The following is a 22,665-nucleotide window of genomic DNA, read 5'->3' on the forward strand; positions in this document are numbered from 1 at the left end:
ATTCCATCCATCCATCCATCCATCCATCCATCCATCCATCCATCCATCCATCCATCCATCCATCATCCATCCATCCATCCATCCATCTATCATCCATCCATCCAATACAGAAAAACTTCTCTTATGTAGTGTGATGTATGTACCGAAGCTCCAGGGTCAGTTGCTGCAGGGCTGACTGAGTCGATCTCTCCCGCCACATCATGAATCTCTTTGGCAAGCATGGCTAAATCCTTGGCTAGATCTTGGCTGATCCTAATGAAGAAATAAAAGCAATGATCCACAAATTTACTTTTTTTTTTTCTGTGATGTTTAATTCCCACTACTAAACTCATAAAAAACAGAGGTAGATTAAAAATGGACAGCGTGTAGAAAATGCTTTTTTAAATTTAGAAGCTATGAGTCATCAGTGCTTTTTAAAAATATTTCCAGGACTTCTCACCTACATACCTGGCTATTTCTTCGCTGTGCGCTGTCCAATCTCTCATATACTCATCCTGTTCCCTGGAGTTCTGCTTGAAGGCAGCCAGGCCGGCAGGGTTGGGTGATGCTGGGGCTGAGCCTCCTAACTGGGCCACTCGTGTTGAAGGGAAAGGTTGCCTTGCTTGGCCCTGCTTGGATACGTGGCGATTTGAGCCATACTCGTCTTCTGAGGTGGAAGCATACTCCACAGGAACCCGGCGCCATCGTGTGTTGGCTGAGGAAAAAATTGGAGGGAAGATTTTTTGGCAGAATCAAGCTTCTATTGATGCAAAAGTATATAATCAAGAAAACATTAGCAGTACAGACACATTCTTACAGTAAACTGTTTTTTTTAGGAAGAAAGGGACAGCTTAAATTTTTGATTGTTCTTGGATAGGGGAAAAATCTGTCCACTCACATGCAGGTGTAGCATGTCCATAAGAGACGGTTCCTTTACTTTTATCAGGCAGCTTGGAGGCGCTGTTAGCTCTGGCTCTGGGTCCAGACAATGAAGCTGCATTAGTTCCTCTCAGTCCTTGTCTGACTGCACAATCACCTGCTGCAGTTCGAGCCCCCATACCTCTGCCCCTTGTCACAGTGGCTTCTGAGTCACTTTGAGTAGACGGAGATGCCACCCTTGGTCTCCTTGGTTGCGCTAAAGCCTCTATCCTGGACATCCCCCTTCTTGCTATCCCTGTCCTGGATGTAGAACTAGCAGTAGAGGCCTCAGAGGCCACTGACAGCCGGTCCATATCAGCAGGTTCAGTATCTGATGAATCCCCCAGCCGGGCTCGTCTCAACAGAGATGTCCGAGTGGGTCTTGGTTTGGGAACATTGGCAGTTTTACTGGGTGCAGAGGAAGCTGCGGTCTGGGAAATCTTACTCCGATTAGACTTGGCGCTGGCTCCGACCATTGCGCTCCCAGCTTGGGCTCTAGTGTTTGAGCCTCTAGTTTCTTGCACAGAGGTGGGTTGTGAGTCTGAAAGGAGTGAACTGGAGTTGACATCATCATCAGTGAGGTCCAGGGAAGTCCAGGGACGAGTAGGCTGCTGAGGACCAGATGTTCTATTCTTGACCCTCCGGTCCTGAGTATCTCTGCACTCAGTGGGCCCCTTCTTAGACGAGCACACTACCGTTCTCTCCTTCTGCTGCCCTGCAAGTGCCCGACGCTTCTGGACTACTTTCCTCACTCCGTCTGCTTGACTTATTGTGCTTGTTGTGTCCACATCTGACTCTGGAGACACGGAGCCTTCAATGGACTGACTCGGGGGATCACCTTGGTCTGATACGGTGGTCTCTAGAAAAGCTGCCACAGCCTCTGAGTCTTTCTGCAGTGTGACAGTGTCAATGCCAGCATCTTTACTCTGAGTTCTGCATGTGAGTCCATCAATACGTGGTATAAGCTCTATAGGCACGTTGGCGCTAGGTTTTTCCACAGTAAAACTCTCCTGTCTCAGCAATGGTTTTCCACTACTTTCTCTGGCTTTCTCCTCTTCCCTTTTCCTCCTTCTTGCCTCCTCCATTCTCTTCTCCCCACTGGTCATTGGACGAGGGGGAAGTTTGGCCAGCACACCAGAATGACCTGATCTTCCACCACCACTGTCCTGTGATTTAGCCGGCGAGGAGCGACTGGGGCTGCTTCCATGACTGCCAATCCCTCCAGTTCCGTGATCCAGCTTTCCTCTGGAAATCCTCTCATCTTGATTCTCTTTTTCTTGTAGCTCTGTGTCCTGTTTCTCCCCCAAATCTGTGCGCAGGCCTGCTCCTGGGCTCCTTCTTCCAAGAATGACCTCCTCACTAGGTAGCTGGGGTAGTGTTCTCCTCTTCCGCTCTGTGTACGTGGAAGAGGCAACAAAGACTGTGTGGCCGGATTCACTTGTATCAGCTGAAAAAAATAAACAGAGCAAGGCAGGCGCATCACTGCTATGTGGTACAAACGGAAGCTGTAAGTTAAAAACAAACTGTCAAGAAGTTTTAAAAGAGGATTTGACAAGGGTTCTTAAAGTGAAAAACATGAAACTCAGTGGTGCAATCATCATAATAACAATGAAGTGACACTAGTTTCTGGTGTAATAATTAGGGTTGTGCATCTCTGGTCTGTGGCTGATACACAACTTATCTGGATACAATGCCAACAATCCAGTTAATTAAAGATGATCGGGTGGCAAAAACTGCTATAATGCGACACAATTCAGTTTTTAATTATGATGTAGCTCAGCTTGTTACCACAGTTTGATGTGATTCAATAATGAAATATAGAACACCAAAGCAAAGGAATGGTCCTGTGTCAGTTATTGAGACTATCAGGTAATTATTTACCGTCTAGTAAAAAAATGACCGCTCACTAACAAATCTTTGTTTAAAATTGCAAAACACTTTTATAAAACCTGACAAAATTAATAAAAAATAAACAATAAGACAGTGCAAAATTAATAAACCTTCCTGCAGCAGATGTGTTTACGTAAAACTCTTCTAGTAACTCAGCAGTGAGCTGCAAAATGTATAATATAAAGTAAAACACAAGTCAACTAGGGGTGCACCGATAAATCGGCCCCGATTTCCTTAATTTTAGGAAATCGGCCGATACTTGCATGAGAAACCAATTTTACCCAATTTTTTAGTTTTAACAACAAATGTCTGAACTTCCTTTATATTTCAAAGCACTACCTCATGGCCAGTTAAAATAAGTTTGTATTGTTTCTAGGATATTGTTCAAGGGTATGTTTTTCAACTAAATAATATTGGAAAATTGAAGGTGCATTGTGACCTTATAACACCTGACAGTGTCGTTTATTAAACAAAATCGGAATCGGCAGGTCAGACTTTTTAGAAATGGGTGATCGGACAGAAAACTGCAATCGGTGCACCCCTAAAGTCAACCTTTTTCTGTTTAAAGAAAATAGTACAGCTAACCAGCAGGAGCTGCAGCGAGAGTTCTTTATACGCAAACGTAAATACATTTGAACTTTTCTGTTAGTTTTTATAGTGGATGCGTGCGTGTAGTAACAAACCTGGTTGCTGACTTTAAAGTATTAAACGAATCAGGTTTCATCTGTTCAAAGACTTAAAATAAATCGATGCGTCTGGATTTAACTAAACACTGCACACAGCCGCTTTACAGATGCAGTCACATTGTGCACGTGCATGCTGGTGAATTGGAACAAATGGGTTATTCTTCCCTAGAATAAACAATCCCATTTGTAGTTACAGAACAAGTGCTTTTGCAAATTGTATTTGTTTTCGCAGCAGAAGGTATTTTTTGGCTGAATGCAGATTTTTCTCCCTTTTTCTATTGCTGGCGTGTTTCACTTGGTTAAACTTTGTAAGGCTAAAGTGCTAGCAAGAAAAACAGCACTCCGTCACAATATTTTTTGTTTCTTTTTTGATTTTTCCACTATTTGAACAAAACAAATTTCTCAGCAGATGAGCCAAACTGTGGAGATAAGATGAGGTGTCTGCCAGCTACTTGGAATGTGGAGACAGTGGCTGCAGGAGGAGGGAGGAAGTCCTCCTTCTTGTATGGGAATACACAAATAATTGTATCTTCGTACCGGTTGTCAGACAGGTGATGCTCATGTTGCTGTAAGGATGACTGCGTTGGCTATGAGTGTCCTTTGTGTTCGGTTATATATCTATATTATGTGTTCTATGTCGTTCATTTGGATGCAAGGGCATTATCTCTCCTTGCAAGTATTTTTAATAAATTTTGTCAAACATCAGTCTTGGACTTCTGAGTAATTATTTCAAAGATGTTTCCTAACGTAACACCGTTAATTTAAAACTAGCCACGTCTAAATGGACTGCTGTGTATCTGACGATTTGTCACTAATGTTTTGTTGGGCTACATTTCTGTTCTTTGCACTGTAATGATGACTTACATTGTGGTGGTATACTATTTACTCAACATACTTTCAATTCACTGTAGGATATTATGTGACTGAAAAATACTACACTTTAGTACCTCTGTCCTCTGTGACCATAGTTTGGTTTTCACCTCCCGAACCCTCAGGGTCTGTTCTAATGTGACTGGCAGCCAGAGTAGCCCACTGCGACACCCAGCGAGGACCCCCCACCATCAGCTCTTCAGACAACACCTGAACCAAGAAAACATCATGGATACAAGAGCAAGTCTTCTAGTGTAAGTGACACTTATTTGAAAAGGACTGTGTTCATTTACTACTAAAACTAAATCAAATTTAAGCCACTTCAGATAAAAAAAAATAAGCTTTTGCACCTCTGTCTCCAATCGTCCAGGCTTTCCTTTGTCTCTGGAACCAGACCACTGTGAAGAAAGCCTTTCTCTTTGGTTAGTTCCCCCCAACTTGGAAACACACTGCTCATCCACACCAAACACCTAAACGATACACACACAAAAAATATATATACATATATATATATATATATATTTTTTTTTTAGTAATATAATTAGAGAACGACTAAAAACCAAAAGGTTAAAAGATTAGACCCTCCTTACTTTGTCAATCAGTTTCCTAGCCTCCTCTTCTTCATTGCTTCTATTCTCCATCTCAATAGTGTAAGTCACCTTGTCAATGTAATCATCACCATGGCGATAGCTCTCATCACGCCCACTCTGTTGATGTGGCACGGAGCCGCGTCGCCTTTCCACAAATCTGCTCACCCCTTTGGAAGTAGCAGGCTTGCAACGACGGGCAGGACTCTCCTCTTCTGCAAACAGACCCTCTGGTACGTTTGCACGGCCTTCTCTAATCTTCATTCCAGCACCGCTCCAAAGCCCCCAGGAGCGCTCCTCCAGAGCTGCAGCCCTCCGCTGCTCTCCGAGAGCATTTTCTGAATCGCTCTGAGTGCCGTCCTCATGTTTACTGTCTGACATGTGACAGAGACAATAGTAACAGTTTTGTCCAAAAAGCAAAAGAGAGAATACTTAAGAATCACGGTAGGTATTATTTACACAAACCTTTAAGACTCTTCAGCTGCACAGGAACGTCACTCTTGACACTTTCCCCATCCTCCTCTGCAGGCATCTCTTTAAGAGTTAGCGGCAGCTCATTTTGGGCCAGCCAGTCTGCAACTTTTACCTCCGCTGCCACCATAGCTGTTTGAAGTGGACTCAGCTCCTCTCCAGTGGCTCTTTTAGGACGTGGCCTGGTCTCTGGTCCTACTTTTGCTACTCGATCTTTCACAGTAACTTTACCTGATGCTCCAGAGTCAAACTCAATGGTGAATGATGCATGTCCATGGATGGGTTCTGCAGCAGCAGGAACACCAGGCTCTTGATCTTGTAAGGGGGGTTCACTAGTCACCTTACCTGATGGAGAGTCTTTAGCTGGTGTTTTGAAGTAACTCGGCTCTTGGTTTGAGGCTGTCTGAGGGGCAGACTTTGAGATGTCTGTGCTTTTCTTGTTGTCTGCAGGAAGTAATGGAAAGATCTGAGTTTTGTTTTCATTCATTCATTCAACCTTTACTTATACAGGTTATTCTCATTGAGTCAAGAGGACTCATTTACAAGAGAGACCTGCATTAAACAAACAAACAAAAAAACACAGATGATGTACACACAACAATAGTCATTAAAAAGCAAATAAACTGAAGAGTAAATAAAAGTAGTGAAATAAAATTAAATAAAAACAAGCTACATTATGAAATGGTGTAAAACAACAGGAACATGTCTGCATTGATTTTTGCATTGAACTTAATTGTTTAAAATCTCTTAAAGAGGTCAAGGTCGACAGCTTCAGATCTTTTTGCAAGGTGTTCCAGGAAACAAGAGCGGAGTAAGAGAAGGCCTTTTGCTAAATGCAGTCTGCACTGAGGGGACGCTGCAGGTAATGATGTCTTGAGAGTGCACGCTGTAGCTGCACTGACGAAGTGACATGTAGAAGGAGATGTATGAAGGCAGCAGACCAAGAAGGGATTTAAAGATGAAAATGTACCAATGTGAGAGTCTGTGTGAAGTTAATGATGTCCAGTTAACCAGTGACTACAGAGTGCAGTGATGGGTACGGTAGTTACAGCCAGTTATGAATCTTAGTGCACCATGATAGACAGAGTCCAACATCTGCAGAGTGCTTGCAGAAGCATTCATGTAAATAATGTCACCGTTTTGGAGGGAATGAAAGTCACAGCTACAAGACGTTTCCTAACATTCAGAGTTAAACAAGATCTATTTCTGAAAAAGAAACCCAATTTTATTTTCAATTCCTTTATCAAGTTTTTGACATGAGGCTTAAAACGGAGATGTAAATCAACCAAGATACCAGTATTTGTAAGAATCGACAAACTCAATAGGAACTGAGCGAGTTTATCTGAACTCTGAAGTGCCTCTGTGTGTTGTCTCTGGACATGCTCGCCGCCCTTGCATCCCCCCCTCCACCCCCACTGCGGAATGTCGGCGTCATTATGTGCTCGTGTGCGAGTTTTTTTTTTCATTATCATGCTGTTAACCTTCAGCCAAAGATTAAGAGCATGTTAAGATTTTTTTTTTTGTCTCCAAACCCTATGTGTCATTTTTCACCACTTTTTATTGTCTGTCCAAACAGGTCTCACTTGTAAAGGAGTCTTCGAGGCTCATTGTGAGTTATCTGTTTAAATAAAGGTTGAATAACAAAAACAAAACAACACAATTCGAAGATAAAATAGAAGGAAAGACTGCTGGTACCTACTTATTGTTTGAAAACAACATTGGTTTTATATTATTTAAAAAAAACTTTGGTTTTATCAGCATTTAGCACCAGTTTGAGACGAAACAAATCTGACTGAATGATGTCGAATGAAGACTGTAAAATCTAGAAAACCTTAGCAAATACTTTAGCTCGACAATAAACAACTGTCGTCAGCATAGAAATGTAAGGATGCATCAGGAATGATCTGACCTACATCACTTATGTAGATTGTAAAGAGAGTGGGTCCTAAGAGTGAGCCTTGTGGTACACCATTAGCCTTGTGTTACACTATTTATGTAATATAATGTTATGTAATTATATAGTATTTTTATGAATTTAACTAATGCAAATTTAAAACATAAGCATTTTAAACAAAAACCTCTACTCGTTAAATGCAGCCTTGTTTTTGCATTGTACAATTACATAAAAGCAGTTTCTGTTTTGCGATATTTAAACAACACTGATCCTACCTGTTTCTGCCTTTTCTCTTTTTCGGTCTGTGTTCTTTTCTTCAGGCCTTCCTGGATGCTGCTCGTCAGCATCTTCATCACCCCACCAAGCAGGCTGGCCATAGAGGGGCGTACCTCTTTTCAAGACCGATGTTTCTCCTGCCAAAATATTTCCTCAGTTAGTCACATGGGAAGCCCCTTAGTGTTCCCTGGTGGCCTGTTAGAGATCGATTCAAAAACCGTAGCCATTTGCACACATCAACAATGAAAAACATTCATAGAGTTGAGTTCAAACTTCATAATAAAATAGGAGAATTGTAACTCGTGAGTCTCAAAATTTAGAATTTCTCTGCAAATATGGAATGACGCCTGCTATTAGAGACTATAAATGATGCAACATTCTGCACCTGACATCAGCATTGTTTATTTGAGGTCAAGAATGGTGTAAGAGGATTGTTACCAGGTTAAGATGTTTGCGTTTAAATTAATTCAACACCTCTTTGAGTGTCATTTTCCATCCAACAACTGCACAGAACATTAAAGGCCTAGCATTCCTTGTAGGAATGTATATCACTCGGAGTTTTAAACGAACATCATGTTGAAAAATGACAGCTGTTTTGGGCAAACCTCGGAAATAACTTTATTTACAATTTTATGCAATATCATAAGCTGCGATGCTCAAAGCATGTGTTGTGAATGACTCTCAGCTACTATCACACCAAATTTCAACTCAGTATCTAAAGAACTGATTGAATATTACCTGTTTTTCTAATGGCTATTGTTGATTAGCTGTAGCAGCCATTTTCACTAAAATTAACTCCTCATATGAATCATTTGTGAAGGTACATATAACCATTATTTGCTGAAAGTTTTCAATAAAATAAATACGGTAGATGGTTCATGAGATATTTTGCTAACAGAGAATTTGGCTTGACTTCAATGGTTAAATTTTAGACAAAGATTTTGTACAAGGAGCAGCCCTTGAAGTATGTGTTGTGAATAATTCTCAACTACAACTTCACCACATTTTAGATAAACATTTATTAAATATACAGACTTCTACCCTTTTTTGTGTTTTCTGATAACACTTGATTGAGGTGGCCATCTTGATTTGGGCTGACTTCAAAAGGTAAACAAATATAAATGTACAAGTAATGATTATTTCTAGCAAGGTTTATTAAAATTAATTCAATGGGTCATGATATTTTTTGCTAACAGACAGACACAAATGTATATGAACTTGCCTTTTAGTTAGAATCTGTAACGATGTGTAGTTGTTGTTTTACGTCAGTTCAATTTAATCATCCAAATAGTTTTTTGTGTTAAATTCACAAAAACGTCAGAACAAATCGTAAAATGATCAGATGCAGCGTTGAGCTCAAGCTCACCTGTTGTTTTATCCTCTGGCCTGTGGGGCTCTGGGGGTTTGGCGCTGGCCTCGTCACACGTTTGTGTAGCTGCTGCCTCAGAAGGTCTCACCTCAGGTTTGGAAGGTTCTGACTCGGCAGGTTTCTTCTGGATCATCTGCAGCTGACTGCTCAGTTTCTCATGCTGACAGATGAGGAGAGCCCCGAGATGAGTTTAGAGACAAACATGCAAAACTGTTGAGTCAAAGTAATAAAAAAAAACTTAATTTGATTTTTTTTTAGATTATTTTTGCTGAGCCAAACTTTTGCATGTTACTGAAGAAACTGGAGTTTTGCTCGCTTATTAAGATAAAATCCTCTTCTCTGCAGCTACCTGGGAAGCTTGGCATGATGAAGCAGCAGATTTTTATTTTTTTAATTCTGAGGCTTTCACCCAGTTCAGCAGAACTCTTTGATTCTTTTTTTTTTTTTTTTTTGACTACAAAGTAATAAAAAATACAGGGCTGTCCAGTTTTGAACAGACAGATCCATTCACTTTGCAAACTTTAGCTATTTTTATTCCACAGCGCAGCATGTCGTCTAACCTTGAGGGCCTCCTCGGGAATATGCAGTTCTCCTCGATCAACAGTGAACAGGTTGGTATGTGAGGCAGGTTAAGGTACAAGGTGAGGAGCTCTTTGCAGCAACGAGGAGCATGCACAAATAGCATCATCTATTATGCAGCAGGCAGAGTACAATGAGCATTCACATCCATCCAAGAGAAGCTAAAGTTACAGTGGTGCTCATGCATATCCTGTCATTTGATTTGACACATCGCACAAGAACAGATCCGAAGGATATCATATCCGAACCTCAACTTGTCCTCAGTGTTCAGCGTGACATACACTTGCTCCTGTATTCTCACATCATTGACAAATGTCTGCAAAACAAACGACAATAAGAAAGATAATCAATACAACATACAAGGTTATCCACAAATTTTTAATTTTAGCTATTTACTAACATCCCAACAAGCTAAAAACTAACAAAATGTTTGAATCATACAAGGAAGCTCTCTCTCTTTTTTTTTAGATTTTCTCTCTTAAAATTGTTTAATTAAAGCTGTATTTATGTGCTTACATTTGCTTTGTAATAAGAAAGGGAAGACATGATTATTTTAAAACATGCTTGTTTTTATCTAAACTGCTGAGAATCCGCTGTATTTGAGTTTGATCATCGGTTCTTGATTGGTGTGAACGTAATCTGATAATGCCTTTAAGTAAAAACTGTCAAAAATATCTGTATTTTAAGAGTTTAAACTGGTACTTGTTGAAATGTCGTGAACAGTGGGGCAGGAAAAAAATACGAGAGTAAGAGCTTAAAAAAAATAATTTTCTAATTTTAATGGTTAATATAGCAGTTACTTAAACATTTTTAATCAAAGTTTGTTAATAGCTGCCAACTACCACGTGTTTGTTCACTTATGGAAACAATGGAAGTGACTGACAATAGTTCAACATCTGCAACATCCATGCAAGAGTTGAGACATCTGATTAAGGTTTATTAGATTCACATGATTCCCTGATGGAGAAACTACTCACACTAGGATTAAGCCCCTCCATTTGCAACTGGGTCCTGAACTTAACAAAGAGGCTGCAGTCTGTGAGGATCCACAACTTCTCCTCCTCCACCATAACTCTCAGCACTGGCTCCCCTCAGGGCTGTGTGTTAAGCCCCCTCCTGTTTACTCTACTCACGTATGACTGCGCATCTACTCATCCAGGCTGTTATATTGTAAAGTTTGATGATGTTACAGCGGTGGTGGGATGAATCACAAACATCGATTTGAGTCCAACTACAGGCAGGAGGTGGAACACATGGAGAGCTGGTGCAGGAAGAAAAAACCTTCACATCAATGTGAAGAAGACTAAGGAGATGGTCGTGGACATCAGACGAAACAAATACACCTACCCCTCTGAATATAGGAGTATCTGCAGTGGAAGCGGACTCCAGCTACAAGTACTTGGAGGTGCACCTGAATGACAACCTCAGCTGGAGCAACAACACCACCAGCCTTATCAAGAAAGCTCATCAGAGACTCTACTTCCTCAGGCGGCTGAGACGAGATGGTCTGGGAAGCTCAGTCCTCACCTCCTTCTACAGGTGTGCAGTGGAGAGCATCCTGTGCTCCAGCATCAACGTGTGGCATGGAGGCTGCACAGCTGCAGAAAGAAAAGCTTTGCAGAGAGTGGTGAAGGCTGCACAGAAGTCTATTGGCGTCAGCCTCCCCACCATCACAGACAGCTACACCTCCAGATGCAGGAAGAGGACCACCTGCATCATGAAGGACACCACTCACCCAGCGCACACACCTTTTGCCCCGCTCCCCTCATGCAGAAGGTTGTGGAGCATTAAGTGTAGAACCACTAGACTGAGGAACAGCTTCTACCCTAAAGCTGTTAAGACTCATAAATCCCTAATCAGGAAAGTCACTGTAAAAAAAATCACTGTAATGCCAATTGATTGTTGATATGTGCTGCTGATTATCCATGCTGCTGATCTCATGCTGCTATTTATTTCATGCTGCTGTGCTCATTTGTACTCATCTACTCACACAGACTCATGTTCGTGCTGCTGTTGTTCAGAGTATTGCTTTGCACTATTGTTTACCGTATTTCTTGGTTCATATCAGATTTTACTATTGTTTTTCTTTTACAATTTATATTTTTGCTATTGTTGGATGTAATTGGGACCCTGTGTACACAATTTTGTTCCACCTCAAGTACCACATGTGATGCAAATGACAACAAAGAACCTTGACCTTGTTTAGTTACATAATTATGCTCAGATTTGTTGACGCTGAGTGTGTACCTGCGTTTTGGCATTGCACAACAGTATATCTGAAAAACTCCTGGAGTAAAAAACTGCTCCATTTGATACACTGTAGTTCAAGATAACATTTTTATGTTTGAGTTCATGGTGACAAATAAATAAAAATGGTTAAAAACACTTCTAAATCTTACATTCCATGTGTTTCTACTTACAGCCTTTTTGTTTTTGTCTGAAAAAAAATCATCAAAGTTTGATGTCATATTGCAACACTGGATGTTATTTTTAGGCCCTACAGTGAATACCATTAAGATTAGGTTTACATTTTCACATGAATTTTAGATTTATAACACAACAACAATCAAGAAATTAGACCGGATTCCTCACAAGGTTTAAAGAAAAAATATTTTTCTAAAAGTGGTAAAGAGTTAATTTAATGCAGAAATGATGAGTAGCACACTCACCCCATTTAAGCTGCCCAAGTCCTTCACTTTATGTTCGTCTGTGTTTGGGTCGTAGTTGATGACGGCGTGCTGTTTGTCTACACTGCGAGACTGAATTACAAAACATCCAGTCAATCACTGCAATCCAAACTAATCAGTTCTCAATTTTAATATGAAGCAAATAGGGACATGTTAACAGTGTGGATGTTTATGAAGCATTCACACTATTGTGATCCATTTTCTTCTGCACATTTTTCAGCATCTTTCTCGGTCCACAGTTTTTGTGCTATTTCAACGAAACATTCAGCTCTTACCGAACAATCTTGCTATGGCTTTTGGTATTGGTGCAACTTTAGCTTTTAGAAATATTTAGCCTTTTCTGCCACTTTTTTACGCATAAAAAAAATGAAATGAGCTCATTTTACATCCTTCAGATCTTTAGATGTGTTTACAACCTTTTACTGCTCCTTTTACATTTTTGTTCTGGTTCAGCTTCTTTCAGCTTCTTGGTGCAAATTTAAACTTTTTTCCAGCTAATTTCAGCAAATTTCACATTTTTTCAGCTGTTTTGTGCTCCTTTTAGATTCTTTCTGCTAACTACAACATTTTTGTGCTTCTTCTAACTTATTTCTGCTGATTTTAACTTGTTACGCTCCTTTCATCTTAATTCTTCAAGTTTCAGCTTTTTCTGTTATTTCAGCTACTATTAAGCTGTTTTATGCTAATTTTAGCTTTTTTTTGGCTAATTTCACACATTTTACACTTATTTTCAATGTTCTCTGCTTAATTCAGCAAAAATGTGCTCTCTCCACTTCTGTCTGGTAATTTAAGCTTCTTTTAGAACATTTTAGCTACTTTTCATCAGTTTTTTTTTTTTTTTTGCCAATTTCATCTTTTTTCGGATAATCTCCATTTTTTAGTGCTCAGTTCTGCTTCTTTCAGTCTAATTGGGTAAACATGTTCTTTCTGCTTTCTTCTGCTAATTGAAGCTTGTTATGCCTTTTCAGCTACTTTTTAGCATTTTATACATTTTCAGCTTATTTCAACTGTTTTCAGATAAATTAAAGTTGTTGTTTTTTTTAGAAATTTCTATTACTTTCAGCCTAATTAACGTTTTTATCTGCTAATTTCAGCTCTTTTCAGCTTTTTTCTGCTGGTTTCAGCTTTTTCTGCTATTTCAGCTACTTTTTAGCTGTTTGTACTAAATTTAGACTTTTCAACTAATATCCACTTTTTAGCTCATTTCAGCTGCTTCCACTTCCTGCTGGTAGTTTAAGCTTCTTTCTGCCTTTTCAGCTACTTTTCAGCTGTGTTTTGCTACTTTCAGCTTTTTTAGCTAATTTCCTAAATTTTGTGATAATTTCTGCTTATTTGAATCAAATTCAGCAAATATGTGTTCTTTCTGCTTTATTATGCTACTTTAAGCTTGTTCTTCAATTTCAGCTAAGTTTCAGCATGGTTTTAGCTAATTTCAGCTGTTTTTCAGCAAGTTCTTCATCAATAAGCATTCACACTGTATTTTCGCAGGAAATGCATTTTATCTAGTTAATGTTTTGTACCTGCAACATGAGCTCACAGTCGTCCCTCCCCACAAAGATCATCTCTCTGGGAAGACGATGTCGTGTCCCCCCACCGCTCACCAGAAACCAGGAAGTCAGACTCATTTTTGCCTCACGCGGTCACCTTTGACCTTCAGTACATCGTGCTGAAAACAAACGCGCAGTAAAATCATAAGATACACTTTGATCAACAACCAGATAAGATCTAACAGTGACACCAGGCGTGAAAAAAAAAAAAAAACTTCAAACAGTTAAAGGAAGCTCAGCATCTGTGCTTGTGTATCAAAAGCACAGGAGCTATTTCAGTCGTGGCCCAGGGGTATACAGTACTCATCGCTCCATATGGTGCAGCTAACAACAAGAAGCATACGTGTAAAAATCAAGACATGGCTTACAGATGTCCAGGCATCCTTCGAAACTTGCACAACTCAGCAGTCAACCGTGGATAAATCCAGATGTCACAACACTGAAAAACAAACAATAGATATTATACAAAACGGGGAAAACTAGACACAACCCCAGTTGCAAAAAGTCGGCACGTTGATTAAAATATAAATAAACACTAAATGCAGTGATTTTCAAACCCCATAAAAGTTTGATACACCTTATTTATATTATACTATTATCGTTGAGCATATATCTTAGATCCTTGTACACTGCTTCTTTTTTTATATACTTTATATTATTGCTATTTTTGGATATAACTGGAACCTTGAGTACATAATTTCATTCCACCTCATGCACCACATGTGATGCAAATGACAATAAAGTCTCCTTGAACCTTGATCAACGGTGGGCACAGCTTTGCTGATCCGCTAACAGCTAATAGCTGAACTCATTTTTCATTTAGCCGAATTAGCTTCTGCTAAATTAGGTTTTGCCAACTTTTAGTCAGCAAACCAAACTCCTAAGCTCGTTCCTGTCGAGTCCGTTAGGCATGCTTTTGGCTTACTACGTGTACTTGTGACAAGATGTGATTGGTCGATACAGCTTCAACTGGAAGGAGGCGAAGACGTGTGACGCAGACTGAGTGACAGTTGTATTAGCTGTCAGCGGTTTAGCGTTAGCAAAGCAAAATTTTTAGGTAGCGGAATATGGGTTAGCGAAGCTAGCTTTTTGGTTAGCTGTGCTCATTCACAGTTCATAACACGGGATTTCAAAAATTTAGAGCAATCTCTGAGATGAATTGCATTAAAACCAGGTCTGATTCTGTTACGGATATCACAGCACAGGCTCAGAAATACTTCCTAAAGACAGTTCACCACACGCCATCCACAAATGCTGCTTAAAGCTCTGTCATGCAGAGAGGAAACATATTTGTGAACATCATCCATAATGAGCCAAAGCTCATTTAAAATGGACTGAGGAAAAGTGAACCAATGTTCTGTGGTCAAACAAATTCCATCAGTTATCTTTAGCCGCTTCTTCCTTTTTGGGTTGTGGGGGCCACTGGTGCCCATGTCCAACTATCACTGTCCCTGGACAGGTCTCCTGTCCATCACAGAGACACATAGAGACAAATGAGACAAACAACCATTCACTCTCTCACTCTCACCTAAGGACAATTTAGAGTTACCAACCAGCCTAACATGCATGTTTTTGGTCTGTGGGAGAAAACCGGAGTACCCAGAGAAAAGCATGCATAGAAAGCAGTGGCGATTTTAGCCTCTTTTTGGTGGGTACTCAAGCACCCCTAAATTTTAACTCAGCACCCCTGAAAATTTAAGAAACTATCATTAGGATTTTGTAAATGAGCTTAGTTCTCATATCTTAGATTCACCAAAATATTGAATAAATATGGAATAAATGATGACAGTCTTCAGGCCAGTAAAATCTATGATTGTTTTTGCATGAGTTGGATCCTCAACGCCACCTGTCAATCAATCCAGTATGCCTGTCAGCAACTATCCAATCAGCGACCTCAATTTTTCCCAAAGGTAAACGCCCCTTACTCGCAGGAGCTCCACCCCCTTTTCCTCCAACGTTTTGCGTTACAAACACTTTGCAGTCAGAGGTTAATAGTTGAATTAAATTCAACCTTTATTTAAACAGGTTAATCCCATTGAGCCTCGAGGACTCATTTACAAGAGAGACCTGATGTAATAATAATGGTAATGTTTAAAGCTAGTTGTGCTTTGTTCTTCAGTCAGTACTGGGGGCTATGTACCACTAAAGGTCAGATCCTAGAATCACCCCTGATGGAGAGAACATGCAAACTCCACCCAGAAGGGTGGCCTGGATTTGAATCGACGCCCTTCTCGCTGAGAGGCAACAGCTCTACCAACGTAGCCACCGTGTAGCGGTCGGACGAATTGGATTTGGAAATTATTTTTGGAAACGTTGAACCATCATGCTAAAGAGGAGCAAAACTGTCTGAACTGTTTGCAGCACACAGTTCAAAATCCAGCCTCTCTGATGGTATGGGTATGCATTATGGGCAACTTACACTTCTTATTTGTTTATTTACATTTTATATTTCACACATCATTCCAACTTTTTTAGACACAGACAAGTCAAACTGAGAGCCAGACAATAACAACCTGCGTCCTTATGATTCTGTCATATGATTTCCATTCACATTCAGAAGTTTATGAAAAAGAACAACAGCTCTTGTCACTGAAACAAACACCCTCCTTTAGCTGCAGCACCATCAACACACACATCCTGCTGACTCACGCGCTGGAGGAGCCATTTGAATTACCCACTTTGTCATTTTTTATTATTATTGTCATCAAATCAGTCCCAAATGAACTCGTCACCTCTCTCCCTTTACTCCCAGTGGAGGGCGTTCAGCAGCCTGGTTCATCTACTACAAAGACCCAGCTGGTCCATAGGAGACCCCTCTCAGGGGCCAGCTTCCTGTGCACATGACAGCTCATCACCTGAGGGAGGCTGGAGGCGGCCGTGGATGATGTCGGCCAATGGAAGAGCCGGAAAATGAGCCCGGTTAGGCCGAGTCTCAGTCCAGCTCATCATGAACCCATCCAACTCCCAAACCACGTCCAAAGGCGGGATTTTAACATAAATGATCAAATGCTCCATAATTCAGAACGCAGATTAAGGTTTAAACACGCAGTCACGGTGAGATTGTCGCTAATTACCGACGCATCATATGAAGCGCGCATCATGTTTTACGCACGCCTTTTTTTTTTAAGGACACAAACCCTCACACGTTCACATTGACAGTTCTCACGTGATTTCCGAGCGGCTGAAATGATGTAAAGGTTTATTTACGCCCGTCCGGGGACGTGGAGCTTCATGGAGGCGGCTCATTTCACCGCCTCCATCCTTAAAGTCGAGCAGGAGGCAGCGACGAGCCTCAGAGCTGCTGCGTCCTCAGCATCATCTGAGGTGGACGAACGTCTCTCACCTGCTGCCAAACAGACAATGAGCATCCGACACGCACGGGGGTGAAAACAGCCGTGCCCCGTGCTCCTGGTGCTGCTGCCCGGCCCTGCTGCTTCAGCTGCGCCGCGTCTTCGCCTCCAGGTGGCGCTGTGCGCATTTAAAGTGACAGGAATGGACCAATGGTTATGTAACACAGGACACCTGACAGCCAACCATGAGTGGCCCATTTTATGGATGATTGTGGATTTTCAGCTTTGACTCTTTGATTATTGTTACTCCACTTTTGAATAGTTTAATCAATCTAAAAATAGGAGCAAACCATGTGGAAAATAGAAAATGTTTGGAGCGTTCATCTGTTCTGATGCGTTTCAAAAGGACTGCGCAGCTTTTATACGAGACAATTTTCATATTTTTATTGGATTCTTTCACGTGATGGGTTCAAATATTCTGTGTAGCTTTTAAGCCATTAGTATTTTTTTCAGACTGTCAAACCCTTTTTCTCCTTATGTCTTTGTTGCCATTTACCGATGTGCAGTAGCCATTCATAAATCAAAATGTCTTTCATGAGATGGGTGTGGTGACTTCTGGGTTTTATTACGTTTTATACTTTTCAAAAGATTTACCTCTAAAACATTTTTCTTTTAGAAATACATTAAGATTTCATTAGTTCCTTCAAAAAAACCTTAATCAGCTTCAGATTACTCGTTCTATTTCTCTTCTCTGAAGACACATCTTTTCTCTTTGGCTTTTACTTCAGTTTGAAATGTTGGTTTTAATGACTCTAAGTTATTTGTTTTATTTTATTTATCTTTATTTTATTTCACATTTTTAACGTGTGGGTTTTTTATGTTTTTGTATGTCCTAGTGTACAGCACTTTGGCCAACAGTGTTGTTTTAAAGTGCTCTATAAATAAAGTTGTATTGTATTTGAATTTTAGCTACTGCCGCTTTGAATTCTTAGCCTCCTGGATTATTGAGCATGGACTTTGTTGGTCTTCTTTCTGTTATTAGCAGGCATTTTGCTTTAGCTTTTAGTTTGTGTTTTTGTTTCATTTTACCTTATGGCTAGGCTTCTGCTACTTTTAGCTTCTAGCTACTTTGTCACCTTTACCTTGTCTTTTGTTACATTTAGCGTCCATCTAGTGTTTTGTTCCCTTTTCCTTTTTGGTTTCTGCTACTTTTAGCTTCTAGCTATTTTACCCTCACCTATATAGTCTTACGTTTAGCTTTTAGCCAGTGGTTTTTTTCCCCCCTTTTCCTTTTTGGCTGTTTCTGCTACTTTTAGCTTCTAGCTACAATTTTACTTCACCTAGTCTTTTGTTACATTTAGCTTTTGGCTAGTGTTTTTTTTTTATTTCTTTTCCTTTTTGGCTATGTTTCTGCTATGTTTAGCTTCTAGCTATTATTTCATCCTCACCTATACAGGCTCTTGTTAGATTTACAAGGGGCAGATATTATAAGAATTCATTCTTCTTCTGCTGCCTTTCATTTTATTTCTGTGATTGTATATCTTTTTTCTTTTCTTTAAATTGTATTACATTTGTTGTTTGGATGAAATGAAATGAATAAATAAAACATACATACATACATACATTTAGCTTTTAGCTAGTGTTTTGTTTCTATTTTCCTTTCTGGCTATGTTTCTGCAACTTTTAGCATAGCTACTATTTTGCTACCCTCATCTAGTATTTTGTCACATTTCGCTTTTAGCTAGTGTTCTGTTAGTTTTGACTTTAACAATTCTTTTTCAGCTTCTTCAGCAAATTTCATGAATGTCATTCAACTCTCACTTTTGTCCAGTAAATGTATGTTTTTTGTTTTAGTTTTATATTTACTATTTATTGTTGCAAGTTCAAATGTAAATTAAAAATCAAAACCTCATTATTGCCAAGGCTGTTTCCACAATCACAAAACAACAACAATAATATATATATATATATTTAATTTTTATTATTATTTTCTACTGTTTAATACCCCCCCTTTATGTGATTATAATTTTTATATTATTATTATTATTATATTATATATAATTTATTTGTCAGAGAAGTGTGACAGATTTTTTTGTATTTTATTTGTTTCATCTTGAGTTGCTTTGTTTGAGTTGAAACATTTTATTTATATTGGAGTTTATGTGTTGTTGCACAAAATGGACACTAGATGGCGCCAAATGACCGAGATGTGAAGAGTACGCGAGCTCAAACTGGCCCAGAGGCAACATTCACACCAAACTAACAAGAAAATGGTCAGATTTGTTCAGAACATGCTATATTATAGGTTTTTCTAAATAAAAGAACAAGTCTTCCTAAAATTATAGAATAAGTTTTATAGTTTAATTGTAGCAATATTATTGCTGTGAAGTATTTCTTGTTTATTTTTGTTAGCAAGGTGAGGTAAAATAAAATAACAGGACTTTACATTTATCATTTTGAACTGCCACTTTTGTTTCTGTGCAGAACTTTGTCAAATGCAGACCTTTGCAAGTTCTTCTACGTTTTCAAATGGACATGTCTGCTGTGAAACAGGCTCATATTAGACAATAAACCATACAAAATGTATTGTTTCAAACTTTTCACTTTCCACCAGGCAGAAACTGTCATGTGGTTTAAAACCAATAAAGAGGAGGTTCCTGAACAATAGAATTATTTAGACAAAAAAAGTTCTTCTTTAATAAGATTGCATCTTTATTGTGACTAAGCCAAAATACAACCAAAGTAGAAAAATTATAATCCATCCATTTATGACAAACAGAAAGAGGATTATTAAAAACACATTTTTCACTGATTTACCCTGTTAAGACCTATAGCTGTATAATCCCTTGCATCAGATAATAATTAAATAAATAAAACGTAAAAATTGTGGATAAGTACAAATGTCTATATTTGAGATGAATTAGAAGTCTTGAAAAGTTTTCAGTCTTAAATCTTTTTTTTTTTTTTTTTTTGTGAAAGCTGTATAGTGCTTGTGTGTAAAAGGTTGCTTTTATTACAAAAACGTTTCTTTTTTTTTTGTGCCCCACACTGGCCTTGCTTAATGTGATATAATTTATCTTTAACCTCTTGTTTAAGAAAAATAAAATAAAAATCTTAAAACCATCATTTTTCTAAGCTGGTTCTAATATAATCTAATAAATAAAATTAAGTCTGTCATAGATGTTAATGAGGTTTAAATAATAAAATAAACAGTGCTTCGTTTTGATAAGAGTTAAAGTTGTTCCGGTCTGCTCCGTGAATTTAAATACGTACTGCATATTCATATTCACGTGAGCAGCAGCCCACAGCTGCTGCGCGCTGGAACATGCGCTCTGCGCCGCTCCTCTCCTGGCCCAGCCCCCATGATCCCCTCCGTCCATTGGTGTCTTCAGGGTGTCTCTTGCCCCCACCCCCCGTCCATAGGTTCATAATGAGTGTCCGTTGGTTTTCATTAGGGCTTGCCCCCACTCCTCCCCTCCCATCGGGCCGCCCTCGCCCTGCCCATGTTCCCTGTGTCCACCGCCTGACGTTCAAGTTCGCAGGAACGTCACGTCCACACTTGAACTTGCAGCTCAGGGGGGGCTTCGACGTCCCCCACCACCTCCTCACATCACTCTGTGCGGAGAGAGGAGAGAAAAAAAAAAAAGTCATGAGGAGCTCGGCGCAGCCCGCAGCGCGTTACGCACCACGCTCTGAATGATCCACAGCTCGGTCCGCTGTCATTTCCCCGCACCTGGATGACAAACGCATCAATGAAGCTTTTCCGTTTGGACTCTACCTTTTAGGAGCGGGTTTCCCGATGTGACCTGAGCCGAAGAGCCGCCGCCAAACCCACCATGTCTCGCCGCAAGCAAGGCAAACCCCAGCACTTGAGCAAACGGGAGTTTTCGCGTAAGTGGAAACAAATCGCCTCTTGTTCTTCTTTCTCTGCGTTGATCTTTCAGGAATCAACTTCTGTCTTTTGCTATTATTATCCTTTCTTGGTCATTCCTCCTTGGTGAATTTAACAGGGAGCAGGGAGCCCACCGCAAACACAAAACGCACACATATCCAAAGGCACAGGCTTTCCCCAAAGTGAGTGCGGGCTCTGCTGGTGAAAGTTCTGACAGAGAGCCACAACTCGAAGGCGTTGTATAACAGCCTTCAAGGTTTCTTTCGCCATTAAAGGACATGCACGAGCTTTATGGCCACAGACCTTTGGCTGTGTGCGCAGGAGCTCCGCTGCGGTCATCCACTGTCAACTTCCCGTGTGTAGCTTTTCAGAGCAACCCAACTACACTAACACAGCTATTTAATGTCTCCTAGAACATATCAGCTGGTTTAAACACAGGGAAGTGGTGCTAAAGCTTGCCCAAAGCGCACAGTGTGCGGCACCTGAACCGAAACAACGCGCTTAAATCATTCTCAAAACGTCGTGTTTCCAGTCTGTGGTATGGGCTAAACAAATATCTGTTGTGCTAATGAACATACATGCTCGTTCCGGAGACTGTTGGATGAAAGAGAAAACCAGGAATGTCGTTTTACGCACGATGCGGTTTGATTTTTACGCACGGACCGTTTACGCGTCAAAATAATGGTTCGGAACGAAAAGAGGAAGCCAGAAGCTGCCTGTGCACGCGCTTTGAGTGAAACCACAAACAGGCAGGTTGATGCTGCTTTGATGCCGCCGGAGTTGACGGTGGAGATCAGGAGTCCACGTGTTTATTTGGACCTTAATGAGGCTTTTGTTGGTGGGAACGTGTCTCCTCGTGTTGTTCGAATTTCCGTCGAAATCAATTAGAATCTCGCGGATCTCCCCCCACGCTTCTCCCTCGGATGAGGCGCTCCACCAGTGGGTGGCGTACTCTGATTGTGCTCCTGTGGGCCAAACTTGAACTTGATCCACTTCGTGCCACTGTGCTGCTTAAACAAGCGCGCGCACACAGGGTCGTTTTAAAGCAGATACAAGTGTTGGCATATTTAACCGTCCTTGTCTTTTTCCCCCAAAACAGAGGTTAAAAATCTTATTTAAACAGGATTCAGATTAAAATGTTGAAGAAAATTGATCCCAAATATTTTAAAGTAGTTTTATTTCCTTTTATACAGTTTGGGTTTGGATGTTTACTTATTTGTTTGTTTACATTTCTTTTATTTATCTGCCTAGCTGCAATACAGCACATTATATGAAGCTATTTATGAGCTATTTTCTATAGTAATAGCAGAAAAAGGGTGTGAAATGTGGATATTTTTATTTATTTATCTGAAAGAGTTATAAAAAATGTATTGGGGGGGGGGGGGGCTTTATGAAGTTATTGATCCACTGTGATTAGCACAGGGAGTCATGTTCGTTGAAACTGGCACAGGAAAAGGTTTTGAAGGCTTTTCCTGATAATGAAACAGACTTAACCCAGGGGGAAACATTAACCTGAACTACTACAGATCCTGGCACAGTGAGATATGTCTGAAAAAAGGATTATATTTTAGTCTTTTAACAAAAAAAAAAAAAGTTATTCACATCACTCTTGCTCGGCATCAAAATGAGATTATTTGCTTGGAAGAAAATGTCCAGCTCACCCAGCCTCACCTGCGTTCAGCTTTTTAAAGATAAGCTGTTAAAAAAAAAGGGGGGGGGGGGGGGGGGGG

General features: G+C 40.1%; 2 protein-coding genes across 2 annotated transcripts in view; one reads left to right on the plus strand and one right to left on the minus strand.

Annotated features, from left to right (window-relative positions):
- The window catches only part of cep170ab (centrosomal protein 170Ab), a 19,981-nt gene extending 5,799 nt beyond the window's left edge, over nt 1-14,182 (minus strand). Inside the window, exons 1-14 of the mRNA XM_037690265.1 lie at nt 14,122-14,182; nt 13,727-13,872; nt 12,189-12,278; nt 9,757-9,835; nt 9,501-9,559; nt 8,938-9,100; nt 7,571-7,708; nt 5,396-5,845; nt 4,934-5,304; nt 4,694-4,813; nt 4,421-4,553; nt 878-2,344; nt 448-694; nt 144-252 (exon numbers count right to left, since the gene is read on the minus strand). Coding sequence (XP_037546193.1) covers nt 144-252; nt 448-694; nt 878-2,344; nt 4,421-4,553; nt 4,694-4,813; nt 4,934-5,304; nt 5,396-5,845; nt 7,571-7,708; nt 8,938-9,100; nt 9,501-9,559; nt 9,757-9,835; nt 12,189-12,278; nt 13,727-13,831 — 3,531 coding nt within the window. The 5' untranslated portion in view covers nt 13,832-13,872; nt 14,122-14,182. The remainder of the gene's footprint in view (nt 1-143; nt 253-447; nt 695-877; nt 2,345-4,420; nt 4,554-4,693; nt 4,814-4,933; nt 5,305-5,395; nt 5,846-7,570; nt 7,709-8,937; nt 9,101-9,500; nt 9,560-9,756; nt 9,836-12,188; nt 12,279-13,726; nt 13,873-14,121) is intronic.
- A 6,405-nt stretch (nt 14,183-20,587) lies between these two features.
- LOC119422340 (B-cell lymphoma/leukemia 11A) overlaps nt 20,588-22,665 on the plus strand; it is a 41,302-nt gene continuing 39,224 nt past the window's right edge. Inside the window, exon 1 of the mRNA XM_037689696.1 lies at nt 20,588-20,934. Coding sequence (XP_037545624.1) covers nt 20,880-20,934 — 55 coding nt within the window. The 5' untranslated portion in view covers nt 20,588-20,879. The remainder of the gene's footprint in view (nt 20,935-22,665) is intronic.

The sequence above is a fragment of the Nematolebias whitei genome, chromosome 16, assembly GCF_014905685.2.
Source record: "Nematolebias whitei isolate Nwh7 chromosome 16, NemWhi1, whole genome shotgun sequence".
Lineage (NCBI taxonomy): Eukaryota > Metazoa > Chordata > Actinopteri > Cyprinodontiformes > Rivulidae > Nematolebias > Nematolebias whitei.